The 25,915-nt window shown below is 38.5% G+C and overlaps 1 protein-coding gene across 2 annotated transcripts in view; it reads left to right on the top strand.

Moving 5' to 3' along the window:
* Window positions 1-22,530, top strand: part of RAD18 (RAD18 E3 ubiquitin protein ligase) — a 102,523-nt gene extending 79,993 nt beyond the window's left edge. Inside the window, exons 12-13 of one of the 2 annotated variants that reach the window (XM_026016939.2) lie at window positions 13,733-13,795; window positions 18,321-22,530. In XM_026016939.2, the coding sequence (XP_025872724.1) occupies window positions 13,733-13,795; window positions 18,321-18,429 (172 nt within the window). In that variant the 3' untranslated portion in view covers window positions 18,430-22,530. The remainder of the gene's footprint in view (window positions 1-13,732; window positions 13,796-18,320) is intronic. The other variant, XM_072720349.1, reaches the window with a different exon arrangement.
* Window positions 22,531-25,915: the final 3,385 nt, after the last annotated feature.

Here is a 25,915-nt window from a genome sequence, read left to right on the forward strand (position 1 = left end):
TCCTTATTTATGTTTAGGAATTAGAAAGTGGTATTTTGCAGTGTACTTATTTACACTATTTGTTTTGCATTGATGTGTGGACCTTAAACATTTGTCTAATATATATGTGCTGACATTTCTCCCCGACTTACTTCAGAACACTTTAATCTTATCCATCTGTAGTTTAACATAATCTTTTTTTCTGTCATGTTAGCTATGTGCCCTTGTCTGGGTGGCAAATGAGAGCCAGGTCATTGGAGTGGAAGATTACATAAACAAGGCTAAAGCTTTCAATGTGATACAGGGTGGACTCATGGCTAGCTTACTATATAAATTCAGAGGTATACATATCGAGCTATGTATAGATCTGCATAAGTAAGTAAGTTAATGTACACACATGTATTTCCTTGCTCTGTCAGCTGCCAGGGCCAAGAAGCAAGGGCACTACCATCACAGCCAGCACACCTAACACCTTGATCTTGGTTTCTAATAACATTCCTCAAAAGAAGGAATTTCTTGGAGAAATGGCTGATTCTACGGCTGGGGCAGGAAGCATGCCAATGCCAGGAAAAGTGTTAGAAAAAGAAAGAGAAAAAGGAGGGAGGGATGGAGGGGGTAACGAGGGTGGGGGAAGGGAAATGAAGGGAAAGAAAAAGAAAACAAAAACCTGACAGACACTACCTCAGCCAAGAGATTAAGGTCATCATCAACAATGATGTTATGTTCATGGCATGTTCTCTTGATAGGATATTGTGGGAATGACACTTAACCTCTGTAGTGTTCCTCCTGGAAACTCAATAATCTCAGTCAAATTGTGAAAAAAACATCAGACAAACTCCAGTTGAAGGTCATTGTACAAAACACCTGACTAGCACTCCTCAAACTGTCAGGATTATCATTTCTGATAGAGACCAGGAGAGCCTGAGCAACTGTCAGTCTAGAGTTGCCTGAGGAGACCTGAGGACTAAATGTAATGTGGCATCCTGGATAGGATCCTGAAACAACAATAAAAAGACATTAGTCAGAGACAAAACAAATATAACTCAGGTGTGGGACTTCGCTTAATAATAATGTATTATTGCTTCCTTGGTTGTAACTAATGAATCCGATTAGTGTAAGCTGTTAACAGAAGAAATTGAAATGTGGGAATGTTCTATACTATCTTTACAACTTTCTGTCAATCTAAAACTATTCTAAAATAAAAAGTTTATTTAAAAAAATAATCAGGGCAGCCCAGGTGACTCGGTGGTTTATTGCCGCCTTCAGCCCAGGGTCTGATCCTGGAGACCTGGGATGGAGTCGGGCTTCCTGCATGGAGCCTGTCTCTCTCTCTCTCTCTCTCTCTCTCTCTCTCTCTCTCTCTCTCTCTGTCTCTCATGAGTAAATAAATAAAATCTTTAAAAATAAATAAGTAAATAAAAAATAAATTAGACACTTTCTGGGTTGTAGTAAGTTTAGTTATTGAATGCTTCCTTTTTTCCTTTTACTTAACATTTACTTGTTACATTTAATTTATAAATTAATAAAACCCTATTTTAATGCATTGTATAAAATGTATTATTAAAAATGTATTATTATTTTGTGCTATGCTAAAATTTAATCCATAAAATGTGGCCTGAGGGAAGAATTCTAATTTCCTTTCCAATGTCTTTTATTTTTAATTGGTTTTGCTTTCTTGTACTAGTATTTTTACTCTATAGAATGATTTCCCCTCCAAGGATGTAGCTCAGCCTTTCCATTTCATAATAAGAGAAAACACACACAGTTTACAATATGCCTCATCCCCTTCAGTTACCTTATTTTTATTGGTGAATATATACTTGTAAAAGTGATTTCACTAATGATTCTCCAAGAACAACGTGAAAGGACAGATAGTTTTATCTTTTCTCCAGTATTCATTGCCAAAGAATATTTGCTGTTTAACAATATTTTCTTTTACTCTCAGGGTTTCATGTTAGCACCTTTTGGGAGTTTTTTATTATGCTTTTTTGTTGGGTAATCTGATGAGTTTCTTTAGAATAACTTTGTTTTACAATAAATTCTTGATTTTTCAGCCTTCTGAGTCAATCCCAGGTGGGAGATATTTTTTCTTTGTTTTTAGCAAATTCATGAACTGCCATTATAAAAATGCCACTATAAAAAAACTCTGTAAAATTACTTTGAGCCCTGAGCCCCTGAGTGGCTCAGTTGGTTGGGCATCTGCCTTCGGCTCAGGTCATGATCTCCAAGTCATGGCTTCCTGCTCAGTAGGGATTCGGCCTCTCTCTCTCTCTCTCTCTCCCCCTCTGTCCTGCTTGTTCTCTCTCTCTCTCTCTCTCTCTCAAAGAAATGAAATATCTTTTAAAAAAATTACTTTGAGCCCTTCAATTTCCAGTATCCGGAGAGAGGTTTTAAGTTATTATTACTTGTGTATCTAAAATGCTTATAGAAACTGGCATTTCCTTCCAGATTCCATACTTACCAAATGATATCTTCACTGTCATAGATCACAGTAGTGTCTGAACATCACCCAAGGTTTTGGTACGTTGACTATAGTGTTGAGTTTTGGTTGGCATGATAAGTGAATACTTGGATAAAGTTGATGTTTTTCAAGTATGTTTTCCTTTTTTAGTTTTCAGACATCTCATAAACTACATACAAATTCTTGTTCCATATGCTTCTGGATATATTTAGCTTGATATATAAAACTGAGATACAATCTTCAGAATTCAATTTTTCATTAATAAAAAGTAGCTGATAGTGTATTTTTCAGAATGCTTTGAGAAGAGCAAGTATGAGACTTTGAAGGAACTACCAGTTTTTTCTAAATGTTAGTAGGCATGCAACCTCTGTGTTGGTTTAACTCTCCCAGACCCCCAACTGTGGACAGCCTGGTAAGAGCTTTCTGTAGTAAAAAAAAAAAAAATTCAAAATCAGAGTCCTTGGGATGTCTGGGTGGCTCAGAGGTTGAGCCTCTGCCTTTGGCTCAAGGTGTGATCCTGGAGACAGGGTTTGGGGGGTGGGGGGGAATCGAGTCCCACATCAGGCTCCCTGCATGGAGCCTGCTTCTCCCTCTGCCAGTTCTGCCTCTCTCTCTCTCTCTCTCTCTCTCTCTCTCTCTCTCTCTTTCTGTGTGTGTGTGTGTGTGTGTGTGTCTCTCATGAATAAATAAATAAACTCTTTAAAAAAAAAAATCAGAGTCCTTTTGGGCCTGTTCTGGTGAATGAATTTGGATGGAACAGAAGTATATAATTTACATATCATGCTATTATAATTTTGTATTTTTATTTAGTTGATCAAGTTTATAATTTGTTAGAATCACTTTGGAAGTTAAAATCAGAAGTGACTTTTTCCCCCTGCTTTCTCATTTTATACTACCTTTGCTTTTAAATCCGAGGAACAGATATATGAGGTCTCCTTGGAAACCTTGAGAACCTGGCGAAAAGACACATTAGGATAGAATATAAACATTTTCAAGTTAGAAGGTAATGCAAGAAGTCACTAAAAAGAGTAACTTCATACCACAGGTGAGGAAATAGAAGCCTGGGCAGGTGAGGGGACTTATTCAAAGTCAGTGAATAGAGTAGAAGCCAATAATTCTCAGCCCAGTTTCCACACCCTTCCCGCCCCCACCCCCCATGACAATGTGAGTTATATCAGGACTTTTGTCTCAGGCACCATTGCTTCCTTTGTTAGTAGCATTTTAATGGAATTGTTCAAAATGTCATTTAGGTCTAGAATAACCATATGTTCTGGTTTCCCTGAAATTGGCTCATTCCATTTCTCATCCTGGCGTCATTATTAATAGTGTGCTCTTGTACTCTCCAGAGTGTCTGGGTTTAGATGATTGTACGGTTGCCTTGTTAGAAGGACATGCAGTGTTAATTTGCACATGTTCTCTGTTCTCTTTATTCCCACACGAACAGTCACATTCTGGAACATGGGTACATATAAAATCGCTGATTTTGCTTCCTTCTTTGATTTTACCACGTGAGTAGTGCACACTGTTCTTGTATCTCAGAGACATTTGAGTGTTAAAACATAACAGGCCTCAAATGCAGAAGGTTATTTTTTAAGTGATTCTACAGAAGTCAATTATAGAAGCCTTTAATATTGCATTAATGTGTGCTGTAGTATGCTTCTCTTGTCCTAGTAAGCACATTTTTTAGAATCATTTAGAATGTGGTATTAGAGTATGGGTAATAGTACAAATTAAAAATTAAAAATATATATCTGAACACTAAAATTTGGTGTGAGGACAGTTTTGGAGGGCTAATTCTTTCTCATGCACTAGATCATTTAGTCTAACAACTTCATTTTACTGGGAACCGATCACAGGGCAGTTCAGTGTCTACTGCCTAAAATCCAGCAATGTGAGGTAGTTCTCAAAATCTTCTCCTTGAATAAATCACAAGACTAGAGTTTTATCGCCTGAACCTTGACTTGATGTTGGGTTTCTGTGGCTTGCGTGGTTGGTATTGGCCAGGCTTCTCACATTTGCATGGTTAAGTATGCTTTCTCAGAGTGGAGGCTATGTAGAATTTGGCCTGCCTATGCAGAAGACATGCTCATCTCATTATAACTTCATATCCAGATCCTTCGTCCCTATTATCAAGGAAACTTGTAATCAAATGAAAGCTTCTTAAGTTGTAGAGGAAATTTTCATCTTTGCAATGTTGCTTGTCTTTTAGTTTATTTCTGTCTAGGAGTTAAATATCATAACCTGTTACTATGATCTTGTTATTCTTCAGTATTTTTTTTGTTTGTATCTGTCATTATACTGCTAACAATATATAGAATAAAAACAAAATGAAGCATTATGGTTTTGCCCCCCTGCCCATTTAACTTGAGAGTTTGATTCAGTATCTAGTTGTAACAGTGAAAATTTTGCTAATTAAAAAAATTTTCCCTTACATTAGACTCTGAGTTGATGTCTTCTTTTGTTTCTTAAGTTTGTAAAAGCATACATGTTTAATTATATTTTGAAATGAGTTTTTCCTGACAGCCAAGAGGACTCCAACATTTGGAATTAACCAAATGTCCTTTTATTTCTCTTTAAACAACAACACGCATTTCTTCACTTTTTATAAAAATTTAAAGAGATTGACCTAAAGGTCTGCTTCTCTCTTTAGATGTAGTGTTTCCTAATCCTTCTTCTTGGCACGCAGAAAACGGGAGTATTTGTCTGTCACGAAGAGATGATGCTGGAGGACAGAGGTGCCTGCCATGGCCTTCAAAATTATTTTGGCTATTTTTAGGTCCTTTGCATCTCCATATCAACTTGTCAATTGCCATAAAACAAAAGGAATTTTGGTTGAGATTCATTGAATCTTTAGATCAATTTAGAGACCAAATGGTTTATCAATATTGATCTGATCTAGGTCTGTTTTATATGCTTTAAAAGGATGACTCCAGATGTTGTGAGAATAGATGGGCGTGGGAGGGGTGGGCTAGAGGCAAAGCAAGAATGGAAAGGAGACTAGTTAGGCTTCTGCAGCAATCCATTTACCCATCGTGGTGGGGTGTATCTGCATAATAATAGTGAAGCTAGAAATGAGTGGGACTGGGGATATATTTTGGAGGTAGGAGAGGCAGAACTTGCAGATAGATGGTTTGCATATGGTGATCAAGGAAAAGCTCAACAGTAAGGATGAATCCTAAATTTTTGGCTTTACCAACTGGTAAATAGTTGTAGCAACTTAGTGCTTGTTCTCAGTTAAGCATCGGATCAAGGCATGACCAGCAAGTCATGAACCTTAAGGCAGGTTCATCAGTTGGGAGTTGGAGTAGGGTGGCAGATAGGTGATTTAAGAAGGCAGGAGTCTTTTTGAGAATGGGAAGCAGAATATGCCAGGTAAGTATTGTAGGATTGCCTGGTAGCAAGGATTGCCCATTTCAGACTTGTGGTCAAGAACTTTAAATTTAGTTAACAGATAAAGTCAGATAAATAGATGTTTTGGGGTTTCTTTCCTGCCATGTTTAGTTGCTGATGTACAGCTCAGAGTAGGTAGTTAATTTTGGTTAGCCAGAGTTCCTGCATTAATTATAGAGGATAGTGTGGGATACCAGAAAGAATCAGATAAATTTGATTTTAAATTGCAACCAGAATTAAAATTAAGATAAATATAATAATACATGCTTTGGAATTCTCTCTCATCAACTGAGAAAATGTCAAATATGTAGCTTTAAGAAAATAATGTTTAACTTTCATAAATAATAGAAATGTTTTTGACAATGAAAAAAATATATGCTACTACTTTTTCTTAACATTTATAGAGGATTAATAGTACCTTTTTAAAAAAATAGTAAAGAGTAGATAGGCTTTTTGAGCATCTAGAGACTGAGAAGGAAAGGACCCACGGACCTAGGAGAAAAATGGACAAAAGTCATGAACAGAGATGGTTTGCTGAAAGAGAAATGCAAATTAAATCCAATTCTCACCTGGTAGGTTGGCAAAAAATCTTGACATTTGCTTATATACCCTGCTGTAAGGCTGTGGGGAAACAGACCCTCTTTTTTTATTACTGGCTGGTGCCACATAATACCATTCTTAAGGAGAAGAATCTGATGAGATCAACTGAAAGTACTATTGTCTGCCTTTTTAGCTGGTATTCAATGAATTTGTCCTCCAGATTACACCTGCGTGCACAATGACTTACACACAAGGTTATTGGTTGTTTACATAATAACAAAAGCCTAGAAACTACTCAAGTATTTATCACTGGGGCTGGTTGATTAAACTATAATACAGCCACACAATAAAATACTCTCTGGTTGTTCAAAATGACAATCTCTGTGTGCTGATAGAAAGATTTCCAGGATAGATTTGTAAGTGAAAAGACCATTGTTCAAAACAGCATAGATAGCATGGGGTTTCCTTTCTAATGGGAGGGGGTGAGGGAGAGATGATGTATACTTATATTTGATTTTGCATAAAGAAACACCGGAAGAATAAACAAACTAATAAGTGATTACACTTTGGAGACAAGGAATGGGTTGGCAGGAGAGTAAGGAGAGTGTGAGACTTAGCAGTGTACATATTTTTATGTGATTTTGAGGTTTTTTTTTTTTTTTAAAGATTTTATTTATTCATGAGAGGCAGAGACATAGGCAGAGAGAGAAGTAGGCTCCCTGCGAAGAGCCTGATGTGGACTCGATCCCAGGACCCTGGGATCATGACCTGAGCCAAAGGCAGATGCTCAACCACTGAGCCACCCAGGTGCCCCCTTTTTTAATTTTTTGCCCTGTCATTTTGATTTTGAACCTACAAATATGTTGATCTACTTTAAACAAAAAGAGTCTGTACTCTTTAAAATAAAGTTTTGGAAATCATTGTTATCTTCAATGTTATATTAGTATAAATTGATTAATGAAGTTTGGTGATGCAGGCAGTAAGACATGACAAATATATTACTGAGATTTTGTAATTTAGAGGGCATTGGGATTATTGGAAAAATTGCTAAATAAATTTGTTTATGTTTCTGGTCAAAAGAAAACAGGATCTAAGGAAAACAGCAAAGTAACTAAACCGTAACATATGTTATGTTATAATTCAGTGATATCTTGTACTTTTAAAAATCTTCATGATTGCTTTTGGAAGGTTGACATTACATTTGGATTTTTAACTTTTTAATGAACTTAAATATTACCACAAAATCTTTTTCTAGTAACATACATTACTGTTTTGTACTTTATGATAGCCATTTTTCTGGGAGTATTTATGAACTTCAAAATACTTCTGAAAGCTAAATAAATGATTCACCATGTTTCAGGTGTTGATTTTTATTTGTTGAAAGTTTTTAGAGATATGTGGGAACATAGAATAGTTCTTGCACATATTTTGCATTTCAAAAGAGCTTAAACTAGGTGGTAAATGAGTCTACTGTCCTTTGAATGAATGCAACATTGTTTTGGGAGGAATGCATCTTCACCTAGATATTATGATCTCAAGTCCTTGAAATGTATGTGTGTCCATGAGATCCAGGTACCCAGCAGGCAGTCGTCTTTGTCTGTGGGAGTTCATCTCAGTCATGGTTTTCTGACTCTAAAATGATTCGGCACGTGGCCGATTGTCAAATTAATATCCCTGGGCTTCACTTGCCCTGCTGACAAAATGGAAAGATGTTTTTTTGCCCTGGTAACCTCCCTTCCTGGGTGATTCTAAAAAGCAAATGAGATAACTGTATGTTGTGAATGCTTTGTAAATTGAACATAACCTTTGTTTTATTTATTTTTTTCCATAACTTTAGTTTTAGTTAAGGTTTGCTTTCATCTTTTATTAAGGATTTACCATGTATTACTTTGAGCTTTTGCATTCACATCCCTGTTTTGGTTTTTCTATTTTTTACTTACTTTATTGTCTCTGATCCTTTGTCCATCTGTGGGGATAAAACCCAAGGTGCTTATGAATTTAGGCTGATGCGCGTAAGCTAATTATTACAATGGTTTGTAGAAGTAGTTGCTCAAAAAAAAAAAAAGTCGCTTTTGTCATTGTTAACATTGAGTTGTTTCTTGTTTGAATATAGGACATTTTATTGTTAGCCCACTACTAACATATTAGACGTAGAAACTACTGCTTACTCTAAAATAAGAATGGATTACTAAAAATAAGTGTTTGAGGAAGGATTTATGGTAGCTGGCAGCATGTAGGTAAATACCTTTGTCTCGTGGCACTGTGTGCTCTCCATTAGTCCTACAGTGGTCTGTTCTTAAGGAGTTTTTGTTTTTGGGTTTGATATACTCAAGCATGCTCAAGTTAATGCCACAATATGAGAAGAGATGGGGCGGAAGGTGGGGAGTAACCACTAGATAATAGAAAAATCTCACTTGTAAGTAATCTTTAATCCACAGGATTTTTATAGCAGATGTTTGCATTTTTTCCTACCCCATGGTACCCTGTGTACCTGCCATGCTGGATAAATAACAAATTCTGATGAATTTGCACCCTGGTGTCATAGAAACAGTGGAAATCAAAGATTAAAATAGAATACATAGTGATCACTTCCTGGCGCAAGTGGAAGCAGAGTGCTGAGGCAGTTATTTGTGTGATTCAGACCCAGATTTGTTATATGAAAATATGAAAGCTTTATTTGTTGAACACTTACTATGCTCTAAGTTCTATGCTAAACATTCTGTATGTTATATTGATTAATCTTTAAAATATCCCTATGAACTGCATGTGTTCCTATCCTGACGTTATAGGTGAGAATATTGAGACTTGGGAAGATTAAGTAACTTGCTCAGTGTTCCACACTAAGTGACAGAAACAGCACCAAAACTCGACTCTGTTTGATGCTAAAATGCTGTGATTTTTGGATACTTATACTCTGGATAGTCTTATCAGTCATATCATTTTGAGAGGTATTAGGCATCTTACTTTCCAGCTTTGGTGATAAGATCTTGACTATGAAATAATATGCTGCAAAAGAAATACACAAAAAAGTGTTTTCCTTTGCCTATTAAAATGTTGTGCTACTGCTTTTTAATAAGAGAATTACAAGAGTAAAAAACATTATAGAAAGGCCAGTTAAGCCAATGATTAACAAACCAAAAACAGTTTAGCTTACACTCCTGAAAGTTTGAGCTGAAAATACAGATTTTATAAATGGTATGAAAAATTAAGTGTGAGTATTCTAAATAGATCTAAATCTTTTCTGAACAGAGGTTGGGAATTCCATAGAATTCAAGATTGGTATTTTTGCCTATGAGTCCTTCTCATGTGTATTTAATCTACAGAATAATTTCTGCTCTAGCCTGGACTGATGGTAACATCATGGAGCACAGTTTAAACACCCTTATATAGCGAGCTGTGACTTTCATGTATCTGAGCTTCTTAAAGCATGATCTACCAGAATGTTCCAAACCCAAGTAGAAGAGGAGCTGAAATTTACTCTGACAAAGCTCTTGTGAGAATTAAAAGCTATAGCTGTGTAGGCTCATACATGCTCTGACCTCTGGTATACCAGAGTGAGTAATTTGTTTTCTCCTATGGAGGAATTCTTAGATGTCCTAAAAGTATATGAAAAGAATTTTTGATCTTCAAGGCATAAAAATGAGTAAGACTTCAAAAAATTAATTCTATCCATAAGGAAGAGATCTGTGAGTGTTAATTTTAGTAGCATTAACTGTTGTGCCTAGTAGTCTGTTGGTAAAATCCTACTTGTGAAGCTGTATATGTAATTTCAAAACTGTGTTTTTTAAGTAGAATATGGTAAGTACATTACTTTAACTTTTTAAAAAGGAATGAACAAGTCTATCTGCTGTTTTAATTGTAGTGTTAACTCTTAGTTGTTTTTTGGGGTTGGGAGAGGGGCAGAAGGAGAGGGAGAGAGAATCTTAAGCAGGCTCTACACTCAGCATTGAGCCCGACTCAGGAGGACTTGATCTCTTAACCCTGAGTTCAGACCTGAGCTGAAATCGAGAGATGCCTAACCAGCTGAGCCACCCAGGCACCCCAACTGTCAGTTTCTTAGTGGTGACTAGACTCAGAGTAGGAAATCTAGCAGATAATCCTGAAATATCACTGTAGGTAAACTTCAGACCTCCCAAACTTTGTCATTCAGGTTAATGACTAAGCTGGGGTGAAAGGAAAGAAGTTGGGGAGCTGGGCACTGTGGCTGGTCAAGGGTGTTGAAGTCACAGAGCAAGAGGAGATTGCAAGCCACTTTTGAGGTGTGTTTTTTTGTGAGCCTCCTCTACCATCTGTTTTCACTGAGATAGTGTAGCAAAAACCACTTAGGTTTATGTCACTAATGTACCGCAAATATTTTCCTTTAACAAATCAGTGATTTCTCCTGGTGATTTGAAAGGCCCTGGGTAAATTGACCACAAGACTACTAAGTTAGTTGGCAGGCCTAGCTGTCCTGCTTATTTAGCTGAACAGGAGGGATGCTTTGTAACCTTCCTGTTAAAAAAAAAAAAAAATCTGTATGTGGGTTGGCAACAAGCACACTTTATTTCTTCTAGCCCCATGACACCTACCAGGACCCAGAGCTGCATGACCACCCTTTAACCCTCATTCTCTTAGTTCATGTATTCTCCATAGTGGATGGGACGTAGTTCTTGGTAGTGAAGAGGGGGGATGGCAAAAACAAAACAAACAACCACAACTTCCCCCTCAAAAAAAACCCAAAAACCTTACTCTGTGTATAAAGCATATATATGCACACAGACACATACGTACAATATATAAACATACACACATTACATTTCAGTATTAAAATCTCATGGAAGGGCAATTATAAAAAAAGAAAAAGTCTGGGGATCCCTGGGTGGCTCAGGGGTTTAGTGCCTGCCTTTGGCCCAGGGCGTGATCCTGGAGTCCTGGGATCGAGTCCCACCTCAGGCTCCCTGCGTGGAGCCTGCTTCTCCCTCTGCCTGTGTCTCTGCCTCTCTCTCTATATATGTTTCTCATAAATAAATAAATAAAATCTTAAAAAAAAAAAAAAAAAAGTAAAAAAGCAGGCAGCCAGGGTGGCTCAGCAGTTTAGTGCCGCCTTCAGCCCAGGGTGTGATCCTGGAGACCCGGGATCCAGTCCCACCTTGGACTCCCTGCAGGGAGCCTGCTTCTTGCTCTGCCTGTGTCTCTGCCTCTCTCTCTCTCTCTCTCTCTCTCTGTCTCTCTCTCTCTCTCTCTCTCTCTCTCTCTCGGTCTCTCATGAATAAATAAATAAAGTCTTTAAAAAAAAAAAAAAAGTAAAAAAGCTCCTTAGGTGGGGGATGAGAATGAAAAAGGTTGAGAAATGCTGCCCTCACTGTGTCCAGGTAATGAAGAGTTGGTGATGGTATCAATTTAAGAATAGAAAAGGGAAAAAAAGTTATATTTAAACAACTTCAGTTTACTTTTATAAAGTTGTAGTAGTTGAAGTAAGGAATAACAAAGGTTGGGATGTTGGGAGTGAAGAGGTTAGATTGCTTCTGTGGGAGTAGAGGTGACAGTGGATATTAGCCCTCCCTAGTGAGTGGCTATGAAGGTCTCTCTCTTAGGAAATTAATAAAGTTGATGAAATCTGCCTTGTGTCTCCTTAAGGACCTTCTGCTTTTCTCTCTTCCCTCCTAATAAAAACCACATTTAGCTAGCTGTTTAATGGGAAAGTTTTTTTTAAGGCAATTTACACTAAGGTGAAAATTACCAGTGATAAATGAATGTTGTGTTTTTCTGGGGCACTTGCATTTGCACGGGGGGTGGGGTGGGCACCCTCAAATGTAGAAGAGTTAGTAGATGTTTAGGTGCTCTGATACTTTAGATCAGTGCTTCCCAACCCAGGGGCCTGAAGGAATGATTTGGTGGGTCTGCAGGAGCACATACATATCAAGAATCATTTTGACATAAAAACGGTGTCTCACAAATGCCGGTACTACCGTTTTTTCACTGACACTGTAATGAATAAAATGTAGACTAAAAGTATTACTAAATTTATAACAGTTTATTATTTATTTATTATTTATTTATTTATTATTTATTTTCTTAAGCCACAAACACTGCTACCCTATGAGGACTCTTATCCCGAAATGCCGGAGAACCACTGAGCTAGCTCTGTTGGAGGGTCACTACGCCTGCACTGCGATTGGAACCACCACACACAGGCTGTCATACACATGAACCATAGTCAGAAGGGCTCCTGCATCTAGCTCCTTGAGAGGCTTGGGATTTGAGGGTCACACCTTGAGTAACAGCAGTATTCACTGATTGTTGTTGCTGTGTTTTGTTCATGCAGCACAGGAAAACGTTGCTTCAAAGTGATTTGTCAATAGTTGAGAATGATTCATTGGCACTTTACTCCCCATAATTTTTAAACTTTGGTTTTCTGAGTATTGTTAGAAAATGATTGGCACAAACATGCCCAAACTTGTTGTTTCTTACCTGAGAGAAAGTTATTCCTTTGTTTTAGCCATTTCAACCCTGGGGTAGTGACTCCAGTTTTTGAATTGTCCCATGCAATGCCCTTCACATTCTTTGTCTTGAATGCCTAAAGAAATGGTTTTTCACTATTGATGTACATCTTTTTTTTTTATTTGGTAAGAATTTATTTGGGTAAGAACAAGATGCTAAAGCCTTGAGACACTTTTTTCCTTTTATAAAGATATAATATGTGCCCTCTTTAACCTTATTTACCTTGTACCCTTCACAGATAGACCAAAGATTACACAACACTTTAAGCTAATTTGCTAATTGTAACAAATTCCAGTATTAGCACAGTTCAAATTAATTAATTTTTACTTTACTTCGGTTACAAAAGAACTAAAAGTCACTTAAGAACTTAATGTCTCTTTGTGAATGTCATTACCAGATAGTAGTTTTTGAAACACAATTTGATCTTTGGTTGCCATGGGAGATTAAAAGGCTTGTGACTATTCCATTTGAATGCAAGTTTTATGTTGAGGGATTTATTTAAGCCTTAATGATTTGTTTTCTTTATTATTGCTAGTTTATTAAGTTTTTTTTTTACACCTTTACTGAAGTTGATGTATAATAAACTGCAAATATTTAAAACACAATTTGATGAATTTTGATACCTGTATACAGCTATGAAATCATCTTCACTATCAAGATGATGAACCTACTCCCAGAGTTTCTTTTTTTTTTTTTTTTTAACTCCCAGAGTTTCTACTTTGTAATCCCTCCTTGCCCACCCCCTGCCCCCTGCAAATGATCACTGGTCTGCTAGTTTGCTTTCTGTCACTGTAGATTAGTTTGCATTTTCTAGAACTTCATATAAACAGAACCATATGGTCTTTATATTGTCTGACAATATTGATGTACATGTTCTTTTAGTTCCAGTTCAGACATCATAAGAGATCTTCTAGAAGAAGAGGAAGCCTGGGAAGCATCACATAAGTGAGTTCTCATCATCAAGAAATAAGTGTGTACTTTGAGAAATTAAAATTCTGCACAGTTGATTTTCAAACATAAGAATATTTGTGTTTTCTGATTTAAGAGAGTGATAATTCACACACGTGAAGGTAAAGATTTCCAGTTTACTAGTTGTTTCTATACATTTTTGCTTAGAAATGGAAGCCTTGGGCAGCCCAGGTGGCTCAGCAGTTTAGCGCCGCCTTCAACCCAGGGTGTGATCCTGGAGACCCAGGATCGAGTCCTACGTTTGGTTCCCTGCATGGAGCCTGCTTCTCCTTCTGCCTATGTCTTTGCCTCTCTCTGTCTCTCATGAATAAACAAATAAAATATTTTTTAAAAAATAAAAGAACTGGAAGCCTACTCTAATACCTCTGGTCTCTTGTCAGAAGTTGTTCTAAAGACAGATTGTTCCGATAAGAAATTAATAGTGTAGCCTTAAGCACTGGTTCAGTTTTAGGGATCCCTGGGTGGCTTAGTGGTTTGGTGCCTGCCTTTGGCCCAGGGCGCGATCCTGGAGTCCCGGATCAAGTCCCGCATCCGGCCCCAGCATGGAGCCTGCTTCTCCCTCTGCCTGTGTCTCTGCCTCTCCCTCTCTATGTCTATCATGAATAAATAAATAAATCTTAAAAAAGAACATTCTATCCATAAAAAAAAAAAAGCACTGGTTCAGTTTTAGAAAACTTCCAGTCCTTTCCTAGTTGTTCCCAGCCATAAGATGTATTTAGTGTAGAATAAATGCAGTTTGATTTCTTCCCCTGTTAGCACTTAAGAATCCATCCAAGAAATGAGAATGGTGGAGGGGACCTATTTTAGGTCCCACTATTAGGTAAGGAGGAAAGGAAGTGCCAAAGAATTACATTTTCATTCATCTCCACCTGCAGGACTGATCTGTGGCACTGTAGTACAGCAGAGCAGCTTTGTTCCACTGTAATTTTGTGATTACACTTCGGTGGGCCCTCAAAACTGCCTAGCATATTTACTGTTTCTGTGATAATTTCTGTGGTTCTTCACAAGGATTATACCAAACCTTAACCTCTTTCCAGAGGCTGCACCCCTAGCCAGAGACCTCTTCTCTTCCTTTGTAGACAGTCATAGAAGCCATTATATGGGAATCCTCATCTTTCCAACACCAAATGTATAAATCTGCCTATATTTGTACATATTTTATTCCTCCTTTTATTATAAAATAATCAGTCAATCAATCAGTCTCCTTTTATAATAAAGGGATGTCCTGTCAGAGGCAAATTCCTCCTCTCTTATTCCTACCCATTTGTTAGGAACTTTATCCCTTCTCCCCTTCCCTTGTCTGGCAACCTCTTCCTCCCAACTATATCTTTCTCCTTGGGCTTTCAGCCTACTCAAATCTTTCCATCCAGGCAACAAATAACACCTCCCTCAGTCTCTCCTCACTCCATCTCATCCTGCAGCCACTGTTGTGTCTCTCCTTCCTTTCTTAATGGATGATCTCTGTCTGCCACTTCCTCTTCCATTTTCTCAGCCAGTTCCATCATTTGTCTGAAGTTATTTTCACTAACGTCATTGAAGAACTCCAGGTTGCTAAATCCAAAGTCAAGACCTTCCTTGACTTCTTAGCAGGTTCGATATTGTTGACCTCTTCACCTTTTTAAAAGCCTCTCTGAGGCTTAAAGAGGTAAATTTCCATCCCAAGATCATTTAGCAGTAAGTGGTATGTGATGGAGCTAAGATTCCAACCAACGTGTCCAAAGTCAGCTCTTTAGACCATTAAGGTATGTACTGTCTTTCCAAAGGAGGAGAGGTCTACTGTGCTGAGGTTTTATAGCTTCATAGCTGAATTTCTGGGGGGAATGGACAGTGTGCTGTGTCTAGGGAAAGTATTATGAGGAGGTTTTTCAAGCCAGTGAGGTATTTGGTGGTTCAAACAGTAACATTTTATGAAAGTTTGGGATTTTGACTACATTACTCTCACCTAAGCATTACTTAACTTTGCATTTTGGAAAAAAAGGTCACTGCTTAGCTTCCTCTTGTACCAGGAATCACTGACACCAATGGCTACAACACGTTGTAGCCAGAATTCCTGCACCCCAGCCCATTCTTGATACTGATGGCCTCCAAAAGTTACCATTTTAAGAAAGCACTTAAGACAAATCCCATCTATTAATATTCATGGATTATAAATGTTACAGCTAGAAGGATCTAAGTGCTCATCTTGTCTAACTCCTTCATGTTATAGAGAAGGAAGCTGGGTTCCAGAGTGCTAAATTGTTCAGGTCAAGATCCACAGCCATTTAGTGGCAATGCCAAGATCAGAATCCAGGCCTCCCGACTTCAGCCTAGCATAGAATAGTTCAAACAACGTTGTGCTTAATGTAGCAGGAGAGGCAGAATCAAGAAAAGCCTCCACAGCTTTACTTTTCAACAAAATTTGGCAGTTCTACATCTTCAGCTTATAGGCCTGTTTTGTGGTACCACAGGTGGTGTATTTGAGATGTTAGTCCTAGAACATACTATTTCAGTTCTAACACATTCTCCTAATTCTATAAATGATTGAGAGGTTCTATTAGCAATACAGTGCTTCATATGAAGCAATATTTTCATGAGCAGCAGAAAAAGTTTTCTACAGATTGGTCTTGTTTTTTTGTTTTTTGTTTTTATTTATTCATGGAAGACATTGAGAGAGAGAGAGGCAGAGACACAGGCACAGGGAAAATCAGGCTCCATGCAGGGAGCCTGACGTGGGACTTGATCCCAGGACTCCAGGATCACGCCCTGGGCTGAAGGGGGTGCCAAACCGCTGAGCCACCCGGGCTGCTGCCCTGATCTTGTGTTCTTATATCTGTAAATATTGGCTCATTGTACTGTTTTGAGCTATAAAATTTATTTACATTGAACAGGATGAAAACAGAAAAATGGTCCTGACATACTGTTTCATGTTTCTAGATTTCAATTTTTTTTAAAGATTTTATGTATTTGACACAGAGCACAAGCAAGAGGAGCAGCAGGCAGAGGGAGAGGGAGAAGCAGGCTCCCTGCCAAGCAGGGAGCCCCACTCGGGGCTCCATCCCAGGACCCTCAGATCATGACCTGACCTGAAGGCAGATGCCCAATTGATGGAGCCACCTAGGTGCCCCTAGATTTCAGTTTTTTAAATATGTAAAATGTGAGGAAAATCTGTTTGCCTCAGAATGCCTAAGAGCCCCTTCTCTCCAGAGCTGCTTGCCCTCCACTGTCCCTTCTCTCAGTGAATGGTAGTATGGTAGCCTGCCCCATTGTTCAACCCAGACACCCAGGAATCATTCTCCACTTCTCATTCACTCCAACCTTTCATATTCAGTCAACTGCAAAATCCTATAGGTAAGTGGTACTCAGGCCTAAATATGCATTACAGACACTTGAAGGACTTGTTAAAACACAGATTATTGGGCTTTACCCAGTTCTAAGAGTCTGGCTCAGTAGATTTGGGGTGGGGCCTACTACTTGCATTTTTAACACATTCCCAGGTGTTGCTGATGCCACAGCTGGCTGCAGGCCCTCTTGCTTGCTGCAACAGCCATCCAGCTGCCTCTCTGCCTCTAGTTGTTCATTCTGCCAGTGAGATCTGAGACACATTGTGTTCTCTCTGTTGGATTTTAAAGTCAGGGACCTCTGCCCTTCTCCAGAGACCGTAGATCTTTGTCTGATTCCCCTGGGCCAGTGAGTTTCCCGCAGTAGTTGAAAGCTCTTACTCATAGGAAAAAAACAGTCCCAAGAGGAGGTAGGGCTTTCTACCTGACCCTATCACCTCCATTTATCAGCTTTATCCTGTGCCAACAAAATGGACTCTCCCCAGTCTCCCACCTTGTTCCCAGTTTTTCTCATGAGCACTTGATAGAGGCTCCTGGAAGAGGTTGCCAGTGCATGTGGACTCTCCTTATGTCAGAGGCCTTCAGAACTAGCCCATAGTTCAGAATTCATTAAAATGTTAGCTCATTTAAAAAAAAAAAAAAAAAAAAAAAGGTAGCTCATGTCCTCTTACCTGGTTGTAGAACAGCCACTTTTCTCCAGTTCTCTGTCAAAAGTGAGAGAATTTGTGTGGCCCACCTCTCTTTGGTGGGGTTTTTCTTTCTTTGGAATTTTGTTTTCTTGGTTGCCTTACAACATCAGCTCTCAGATAGGATCAAGAAAAAATTGATCTTGTTAGACTCTGACTTTGTCTTAGGATAGGAGCACTTTTTTGGCGGGGGCAGGAGGGCACTTTTCTTCCTGTTACATGAAATATAAAGCTATTCTAGATTTTGATTTAGAAGAAAGGGGTTCAATACCTGCTTCTGTCACTTAAGGTCTATAATCTTCACTCAGTCACTGTTTGTTTTCTGAGTTATAAAATATGTATAAGAATAACAGTAATAATTATTATAGATTTACCAGAGTAGAAAACTGGAGGTTTAAATGAAATTGTGCATGTGAAAGCACTTGTCAACTAGAAGCTGCTGTAGAATAATCATGAACATGATGTTCTGAAATGCTGTTTCCTTTTTTCTGTTTTCAGAAATGATCTTGATCTTCAAGACGCGGAAATGAGTCCAGTACAAAATCGTCGTACGAGGTCGTCTGAGAATCCTGAGATTGAGCCGAGCAATAAGAGGAATAAGAATTAGTGAGGGCTGTGCTGACTTTTCTACTCTGGTGATTGGAGTGTGGTACTTTGGGTTGCTACACAGACTTCATAAATGCCCAAGTGAAGGTGTTGACTTCTCAATTTGATGGTTTGGCTGATTTTCATTATTTTCGCCTTTCCTGGGAAAAAAAGTTATAAAACATCCTCACTTGGTCAATTAAACCCTGTCTCTAAAACATCTCTCTCTAAAAATATTGACATCCCCAAGTCTGCCAGCTTTGCAGGGTATACAGACATTTTGGCACAGAGTTTTATAATGGTTTTGTTTCTAAATTTCGGGATATCCTTAAGGCATTCTCCTTTTCCATGGAGAAACTAACTTGAGAAGAAGATTCTTTTCAACCTTTCTGTCACAAAGAGCATCTGAGGAGTTAAGAGCTTTTGTATTTCTGCAAAGGCAATATGTCATAAATCACCTCTTTGGTGCATGTCAGCCCCTGATGCCTGGATGCCAGCATGCCTGTCACAGCATTTACATGATGGTCTGCCCAAGTTTAATGTAGTCATTTGTCACTTGGAGTAGCATGTTGATATCGAAACTAAAAATCACAAACACTAACTTAGAAACAAACATTGGGTATATTCCTAGGAAATGGCACTTCAAAATAATATTAGTCTTTTTTTTTTTCACTTGGGTAAGTCAGATCTTTAACACTCTGAATCTTAGCTATTAAACAAAAAGAATGTAATAAATGAATTTTGTAAATGAATAGACTGTACCAATTTAAAATAATGTCCTGGAAAAAGTGTCTTGTGAATAGTTGAGTACAAGCTACAAATCATTGGAAAGATTTGGTCAGAAATCTTTGGACAGTGCAAACTCCACCAGTTCCCAGTTCCGTCCAGAGTTCCTAAAGCCTCTCTTCAGCATCTCAGAGCCAGCCCTCTCCACCCCTGCCCCCACATCACTCCCAGCCCAAACACATCAGCTTTCAAATAACATGACAGCACACATACCAATGTTAAAACAATAAATTTATGAATGTGCCAGAGACTTTTGTGACTTCCCCTTTCCAAAGAATGTCTCCATTGAATTTGGCTTTTTTGCTATGCTTTCAGGTTCCTGGATTATGTGTGGGGTCTCATTATGACTTAGAGTTCAGCATTTTCACACTTAAATGGACATTTGTTTTCTTTTTGAGTTCCTTGAGCTTCAAATGGTTATGAAAGTAGTAATTACTACTTTAATTGCAGCTGTAAAAAAAAATCCAAACAGGTAAATATGAAAATCTAATTGGCTTTATTCAAGGATTTATGAATCGGGTAGCATCCCATTTACAAGTAGAAATGAACACCAAGTTGCTGTACAAAACAGGTGGTTTTTAATGGCAGAAACAGGGTGGAAAGAAGGAAGGAAGTCATTAGCAAAAGAAAAAAGGATTGCTGTAGGCAAGGTCACCTTTTGGGGGAAGGGTAGGTCTGTCATGCAGATGACCTCATTAATATTGATCAGGAAATTCCAGATTGACTGGTTAAAGTCATTCCTGTAATGCAATTAAGTTTTGGTTGCTGTTGTGGAGGCAAGTGGCTCCATTTTGGGTCAGTTATTTCTTTTCCTTTTTCTTTTTTTTAAACACAGCAAAAGGAGTTTGCAAGAGAGTACTGTCAGGTTTAATCCGATTGGTAGTGAAATGGTGGTTCTCAGAAGGGATGGTTCTCAGTAGGATGAGGAGGAAGATTTTGCCCCTAGGAGACATTTGGCAATGTATGGAGTCATTTTTGGGTGTCACAACTGTGGTGGTTGGATTGCCACTGGTATGGATAGAGACCAAGGATGCTTCTGAACATACTATAGCACACAGGACAACCCTCAAGCAGTATTTGCTCAGGCCATGGTGCTGTGGTGTGAGGCTTAAACCAAATGCCATGGTGCAAGTCTTAAACAAAACATTTTTTTTTTCTCTCCCAGTACTTAGCAGTCCAAAATGAAGTTGTCAGTAGGATTCTGAGATCTCTCTCCATGGTTTGCAGATGGCCATCTTCTTGCTGTGCCCTTAGATTATCTTTCCTCTTTGCTTGCATATGTTTGTGATATAATCTCCTCTTAAAAGGACAGCAATCATATTGGTCAAGGCCCATCCATAAGATTTCACTCTACCTTAATTATCACTTTAGGGCAGCCCCGGTGGCTCACCGGTTTGGAGATCCAGGATCGAATCCCATGTCGGGCTTCCTTTATGGAGCCTGCTTCTCCCTCTGCCTGTGTCTCTGCCCCTCTCTGTCTCTATGAATGAATAAAATATTTAAAAATCTTTTTAAAAAAATTATCACTTTAAAAACCCTGTTTCCAAATGCATTCACATTCTGAGGTGCCAGGAGTTACAACTTCAATATATCAGTAGCAGGGTCAGGGAATACAACTTAGGCCATAACGCCCCCCTAATTAAGAATTATCAGGTCCATTAATATTGTCAGTGGTGCCAAGATTGAGAAACTCTAGTATAGAGGAGCCCTTAAGTCTACTTGAAAAATAATGCCTACAGGACATTTACTAAGCTCTATTTGTTAGCACTTAGAAACATTTAATATTTATATATTGTAAGAAAGGGATTTATTTTTAAAATTTTATTTATTCATGAGAGACACAGAGAAGCAAAGACCTAGAGGGAAAAGCAGGCTCCTTTCAGGGATCCCAGTGTGGGGCTCGATCCCCAGACCCAGGATCACGACCTGAGCCGAAGGCAGATGTTCAATCACTGAGCCACCCAGGCGTCTTGAAAGAAAGAGATTTCTATATCTATTTGAAAATGAGGAACATAGGATAAATGTCAAATCTAGGATTGAAACCAATAAGTTTTTGATTCCAAAATTGATCTTTTTGTGAAAATACAAACCTCATCACTGGTTATTAATTCTTTTTGCCTCCTAACTCCCCTCTAGGGTATAACAGCTCCCATAAGTATGTCATCCCACAATGGCAGTGATGCCTATGGTTTGGGGAGGGTGCAAGTAAGCTGCTGTGTAATCTAGAAAGGGACCTCCAGGTTGATCTGATTTGTCAAGCCATATTTTCATCTTCTAATCCCTTCTCTCTTCTTTATACCCCTCATTGAGAGTCACTGGTCTAGTTAAAAAGTAAATTCATACTCATATAACAGTGTGAGTAGTATAGCAAGGACAGTATACATTTAAGACTAACTCATGTGGTTGAAGAGATTCAGAGCAAGTCTCCCTAAAATGTGCCACTTTGGCATGTGATAATTAAGCTAAAGGCAATAGAGATTCTGCAGACCCAAGAGAAATTTTTTTGCCATTTTCTTAACTATCTGGAAGAATTTAAATGGGGGGGTCTTTCCCAGATTTAGAGTTAATACCAGAGACAAAATTTTATACTAGAGACTATCTCTGGTAAACATCTAATTACATGGGACGCCTGGGTGGCTCGGTGGTTGAGCACTTCTTGCATGGAGCCTGCTTCTGCAGGGCTTCCTGCATGGAGCCTGCTTCTCCCTCTGCCTATGTCTCTGCCCCCCCCCCCCCCCCCCCGTGTCTCAATAAATAAATAAATAAATAGATAGATAGATAAATAAATAAATAAATAAATAAAAACCTTAAAAAAAAACACCTCTAATTACATCTAAAACATCTACTCTTATTCTTCTGTGAATTGCCTTACCCCCTCTTTGAAGTCTCAGGCCTCTTCCCATTCCTTAGCTCAGGATGACATATATACTCCCATTTTACCTTTCTGTCTTTGAACTTCTTGTGTATGTGGGGTTCTCATACATACAAAATTAAATTTGATTTTCTCCTGCTAATCTATCTGAACTTAATTGTTCCACCAGCGGGAAGAATCTTTGAAGGATAGAGGAAAAATTTTCCTCCCCAGCATGGTAAAGATTCATGTCAACAGGAGTAAACAAAATAAAGCTTTTGGAAATTTTTTTTTTTTCTTTCTGGTTACCTTTGGCTCTATAGAATGAGAAGAAAGCAATTATCTAGATTACTACACTAATTGTTGCTGTGATTGAAGTCAAAATTTGATTCTTGAATTTTCTTAGAACTGGGGAAAAGGCAGAAACAGTAGATTACAAAATTCTTAGCACCTGCTTAAATAAAATAGCACTTCTATTTTCTTCAAGTGAGACATGGTTTTTCCTATTATGTGTTTATTTTAATTATAAAAGTAACTAATTATGAGCATTAAGAGGGGAAAAGCCATCACAACCATTGAATTCATCATCATTTTGATAACCTTTATTTGGTCTTAATCATTGAATATATCAGATATCCTTCCTTAGCAGTAGCCACTTGAGGTTATAAACAAGACATACTGATACTGACATATCTATGTTACTGGCTTTATATCCTCACCTACACTTAGGCCTTATGGGGGCATTTCCCCATATCTCCAGGTATCCCTGGCCTCAGACTACTGAAAATACAGGACCAAGTGCATGCCTCAGTATGTTGCTCTCCTGCCACATTCCTGCTGGTCATCTATCACCCTTGCCAGTGCTCTCTCACACTGCTGGTCCTGCCAGAGAATCCTGACTTGCCATGTCCTGACTTGCCATCTGCCAAGGCATCCCCTTGCCCCCTTCCTGTTGATTTCACTGATTCTTGGCCTTGCTGTGTTGTAAGTGGAAGCAATGAAAGTGTGCTCCCCTAATCTGACAGTGTGCTGTCTCCTCGAATCATTGTGTCCTTCATAAACATTTTGCAGTTTTTCCCTCTTTCCTTAGCCCCTTTTCTTTCTCCTTTTCCCCTTTACCTTCTCTTCTTTCTCTCCCGTGCCTTTCCTTGACTCTCATTTCTACATGCCGGGTAGTAGTTCAGAACACACAACCTGCACTAATGGGACTTACAGACCAGATGGACATTAATTAAATAATTACACAGATTATCATTGTGAAAAGTGAAGTAAAGTGGAGATACATGGTCCTGTGAAAATATGTAATAGATTTTGGTTTTGCTCATAAGCTCTATAGGGAGTTTAAAAATCAGTCAAAGAAGGTAATGTTGATCGTAGTTCTGCTCTGTCCTCTGTGTCCTCATCCCCCAGGAAACTGCATGTATCTTCTGACTTTTTTGGCCTAAAATACAAAATATTAAAATGCTCATTGAAGTCAGCTTAGGGAAATAGTGCCTATGTGTCCACTAAATTCACAATTGTGTCAGACAAGCTAGACAAGTCAGAATTGCATATGAGCCAGCCAGGACTGACTCCACACTAGACATGCACACAATCCTTCTCTCACTTTGTCACAGAACACTTTGACAGTACATTATCAATACCCTGTAGTGATTATGTCATGAACCCATCTGCATCATGTGCCACATTTGCAGTTTTCTTGGACATCGAAGTTACTGCCAGTTTTTCCCAGTTACAAATAATAGAATTACTTCGGTTAGATTCCCAGAAATGTAATTGTTGAAACATTGACTCTTAACAAAATATATGGCAGTTTCTTTTTTTCTTTTCAAAATAGAGGACATTAGGATGTTAAATTCTAAAGGGATTTTAGTCTGTGCTTTAAAATAATGGTCATTAAGATATATATTGGAGCTGTTTATAGGAATTTCACAGTAAGTGCCAAAGCTTTCATACAGCTGCTACTTCTATTAGATCTCAAAGCCAAAGGATCCATAGTTGATGGCTGACAGAAGACAGTTCTGTAGGGTTACAAGCAAGTGAAAACCCAAAAATGCTTTGGGCATTCTAATACTGTAGGATCTCTGAGGACGATGACTAGAGAACACTTTTACAGCATTTCACACCCAAGCTGGGTACATTTTCTGGCAAGATTCTAGGACTGTCATTTTTTTAGTGCTGGCCAGAGAAGGGTCCAAGCCGCTTTGGATGCCAACGTTGTCATACTCGTGTGAATGTTTTTACTTGAATGGGGGACCAGGTGGCCTCAGGAGCACCAGCAGGCAGAGGACTTTTTTTGGCCCAGTACTACAGCCTAGAAACTACAGGTTTCATAAGTGAAGCTCCAGACTTCCACATGGCATTTTTCCCTCAATTCGGTTGTATAAGAACTGCATCACAATCTTGAAGGATTTTTATAATTTTTGCATGTGCACTATTTAGAGCAGCCCTGACTTATATGCTGAACAGCATGTCTGAGGTACAGAATGCACTTCTGGGTAACCTCACATTCATAGTTGAATGAAGCTGTTAATAGTTTGACTTCTGAAGAATATCTGCTAAAGACATTCTTATTTGGCAGCATTAATTTCTGAAATCATGAACTCTATATAATATAGAGCAATTTATATCGTATTTTCTAATCATGACATTGAATTATCTAAATATGTTAAATGCTTGAAGGAGGAGGTGGGGCTAAGATACAATATGTGACAGCAGATACTCTTATGTATCTTATCCCAGTTTTACAGCAGTACAGGCTTTATAGGGATGCATTTTGTGGAGATGTGTTTCAAGATTATGCAGTTTGCACTGTTACTGATTTCTGTCCAGAAGTGGGAAAGAGATGAATAAATGTTTCTTAAAAGTCTTACCCTGTTTGGGGCTGGTATTTTTCTTGCAAAGTAAAAGAATATAGTAGTGATGAATTGTGGGATAGTTGTGTTCCTCATGAGTGTTAAATGGAGAGACCCGGGCTACACTCTGTTAAATTTTGATAGGCCAACAGCACTTGCTAAAGGATGTTCTTTAGTAAGAAGGGACTAGAACCCAGAAGAGAAGAGTGAGATACAAAATCAGTCATGAGCAAAGAAATTGATAATCACATTGGCAAAGCTAAATAAAGATAAACCAAAAGAAAATGAAAAACTTAATGGGACATGGTCAAAATGGGTAGAATGAGAGTATTAACCTAGTTATGTGGCATGTTGGAGAGGGAGGCCAGAATGTTAAAGATATTCTGAGTTCCTTCATACTGTTTGGGAGGCGTTGACCTATTTTACATTGTAAGTCAAGGATCTCTCAAATTTTTAGGGGTAATTATTCATGAATAGAAACAAATGTATTTTTCAAATCCTACAATAGGATTAAGAAAAATTGGATCAAACCACTACATGGTAGAAGTGCCTGGTGGCTCAGTCCATTAAGCATTGGCCTTCAGCTCAGGTCATGATCTCAGGGTCCTGGGATGGCCCCACAGGGCCGGCAGGGCAGACTCCCTGCTTAGCGGGAGTCTCCCTCTCCCTCTTCCCCCTGCCCCTCCCCCTCTGCTCATGCTCTGTCTCTGACTTTCTCTCTCTGAAATAAACTCTTAAAAAAACCACTACAAAGCAGAAAAGAAGTTACACAACTACAAAAATGCATAGTGAAAACATAAGACAGTCCAATAAGCCCAAATATCCCAACAATCACTGTATATAAATAACTGAACTTAGTAATAGCTAATACTTATTACATTGTGGGTAGTACTTGCCACGCACTGTTCTTAGGGCTTTGTCAATGTTCACTCAATCATTACAACAAAGTTTAATAGATAGGGAAGCTGAGACAGGAGTCAAGACAGATTCCAAGGATATGCATGCAATGTGTGTGA

The sequence above is a fragment of the Vulpes vulpes genome, chromosome 9 (assembly GCF_048418805.1).
Source record: "Vulpes vulpes isolate BD-2025 chromosome 9, VulVul3, whole genome shotgun sequence".
NCBI lineage: Eukaryota > Metazoa > Chordata > Mammalia > Carnivora > Canidae > Vulpes > Vulpes vulpes.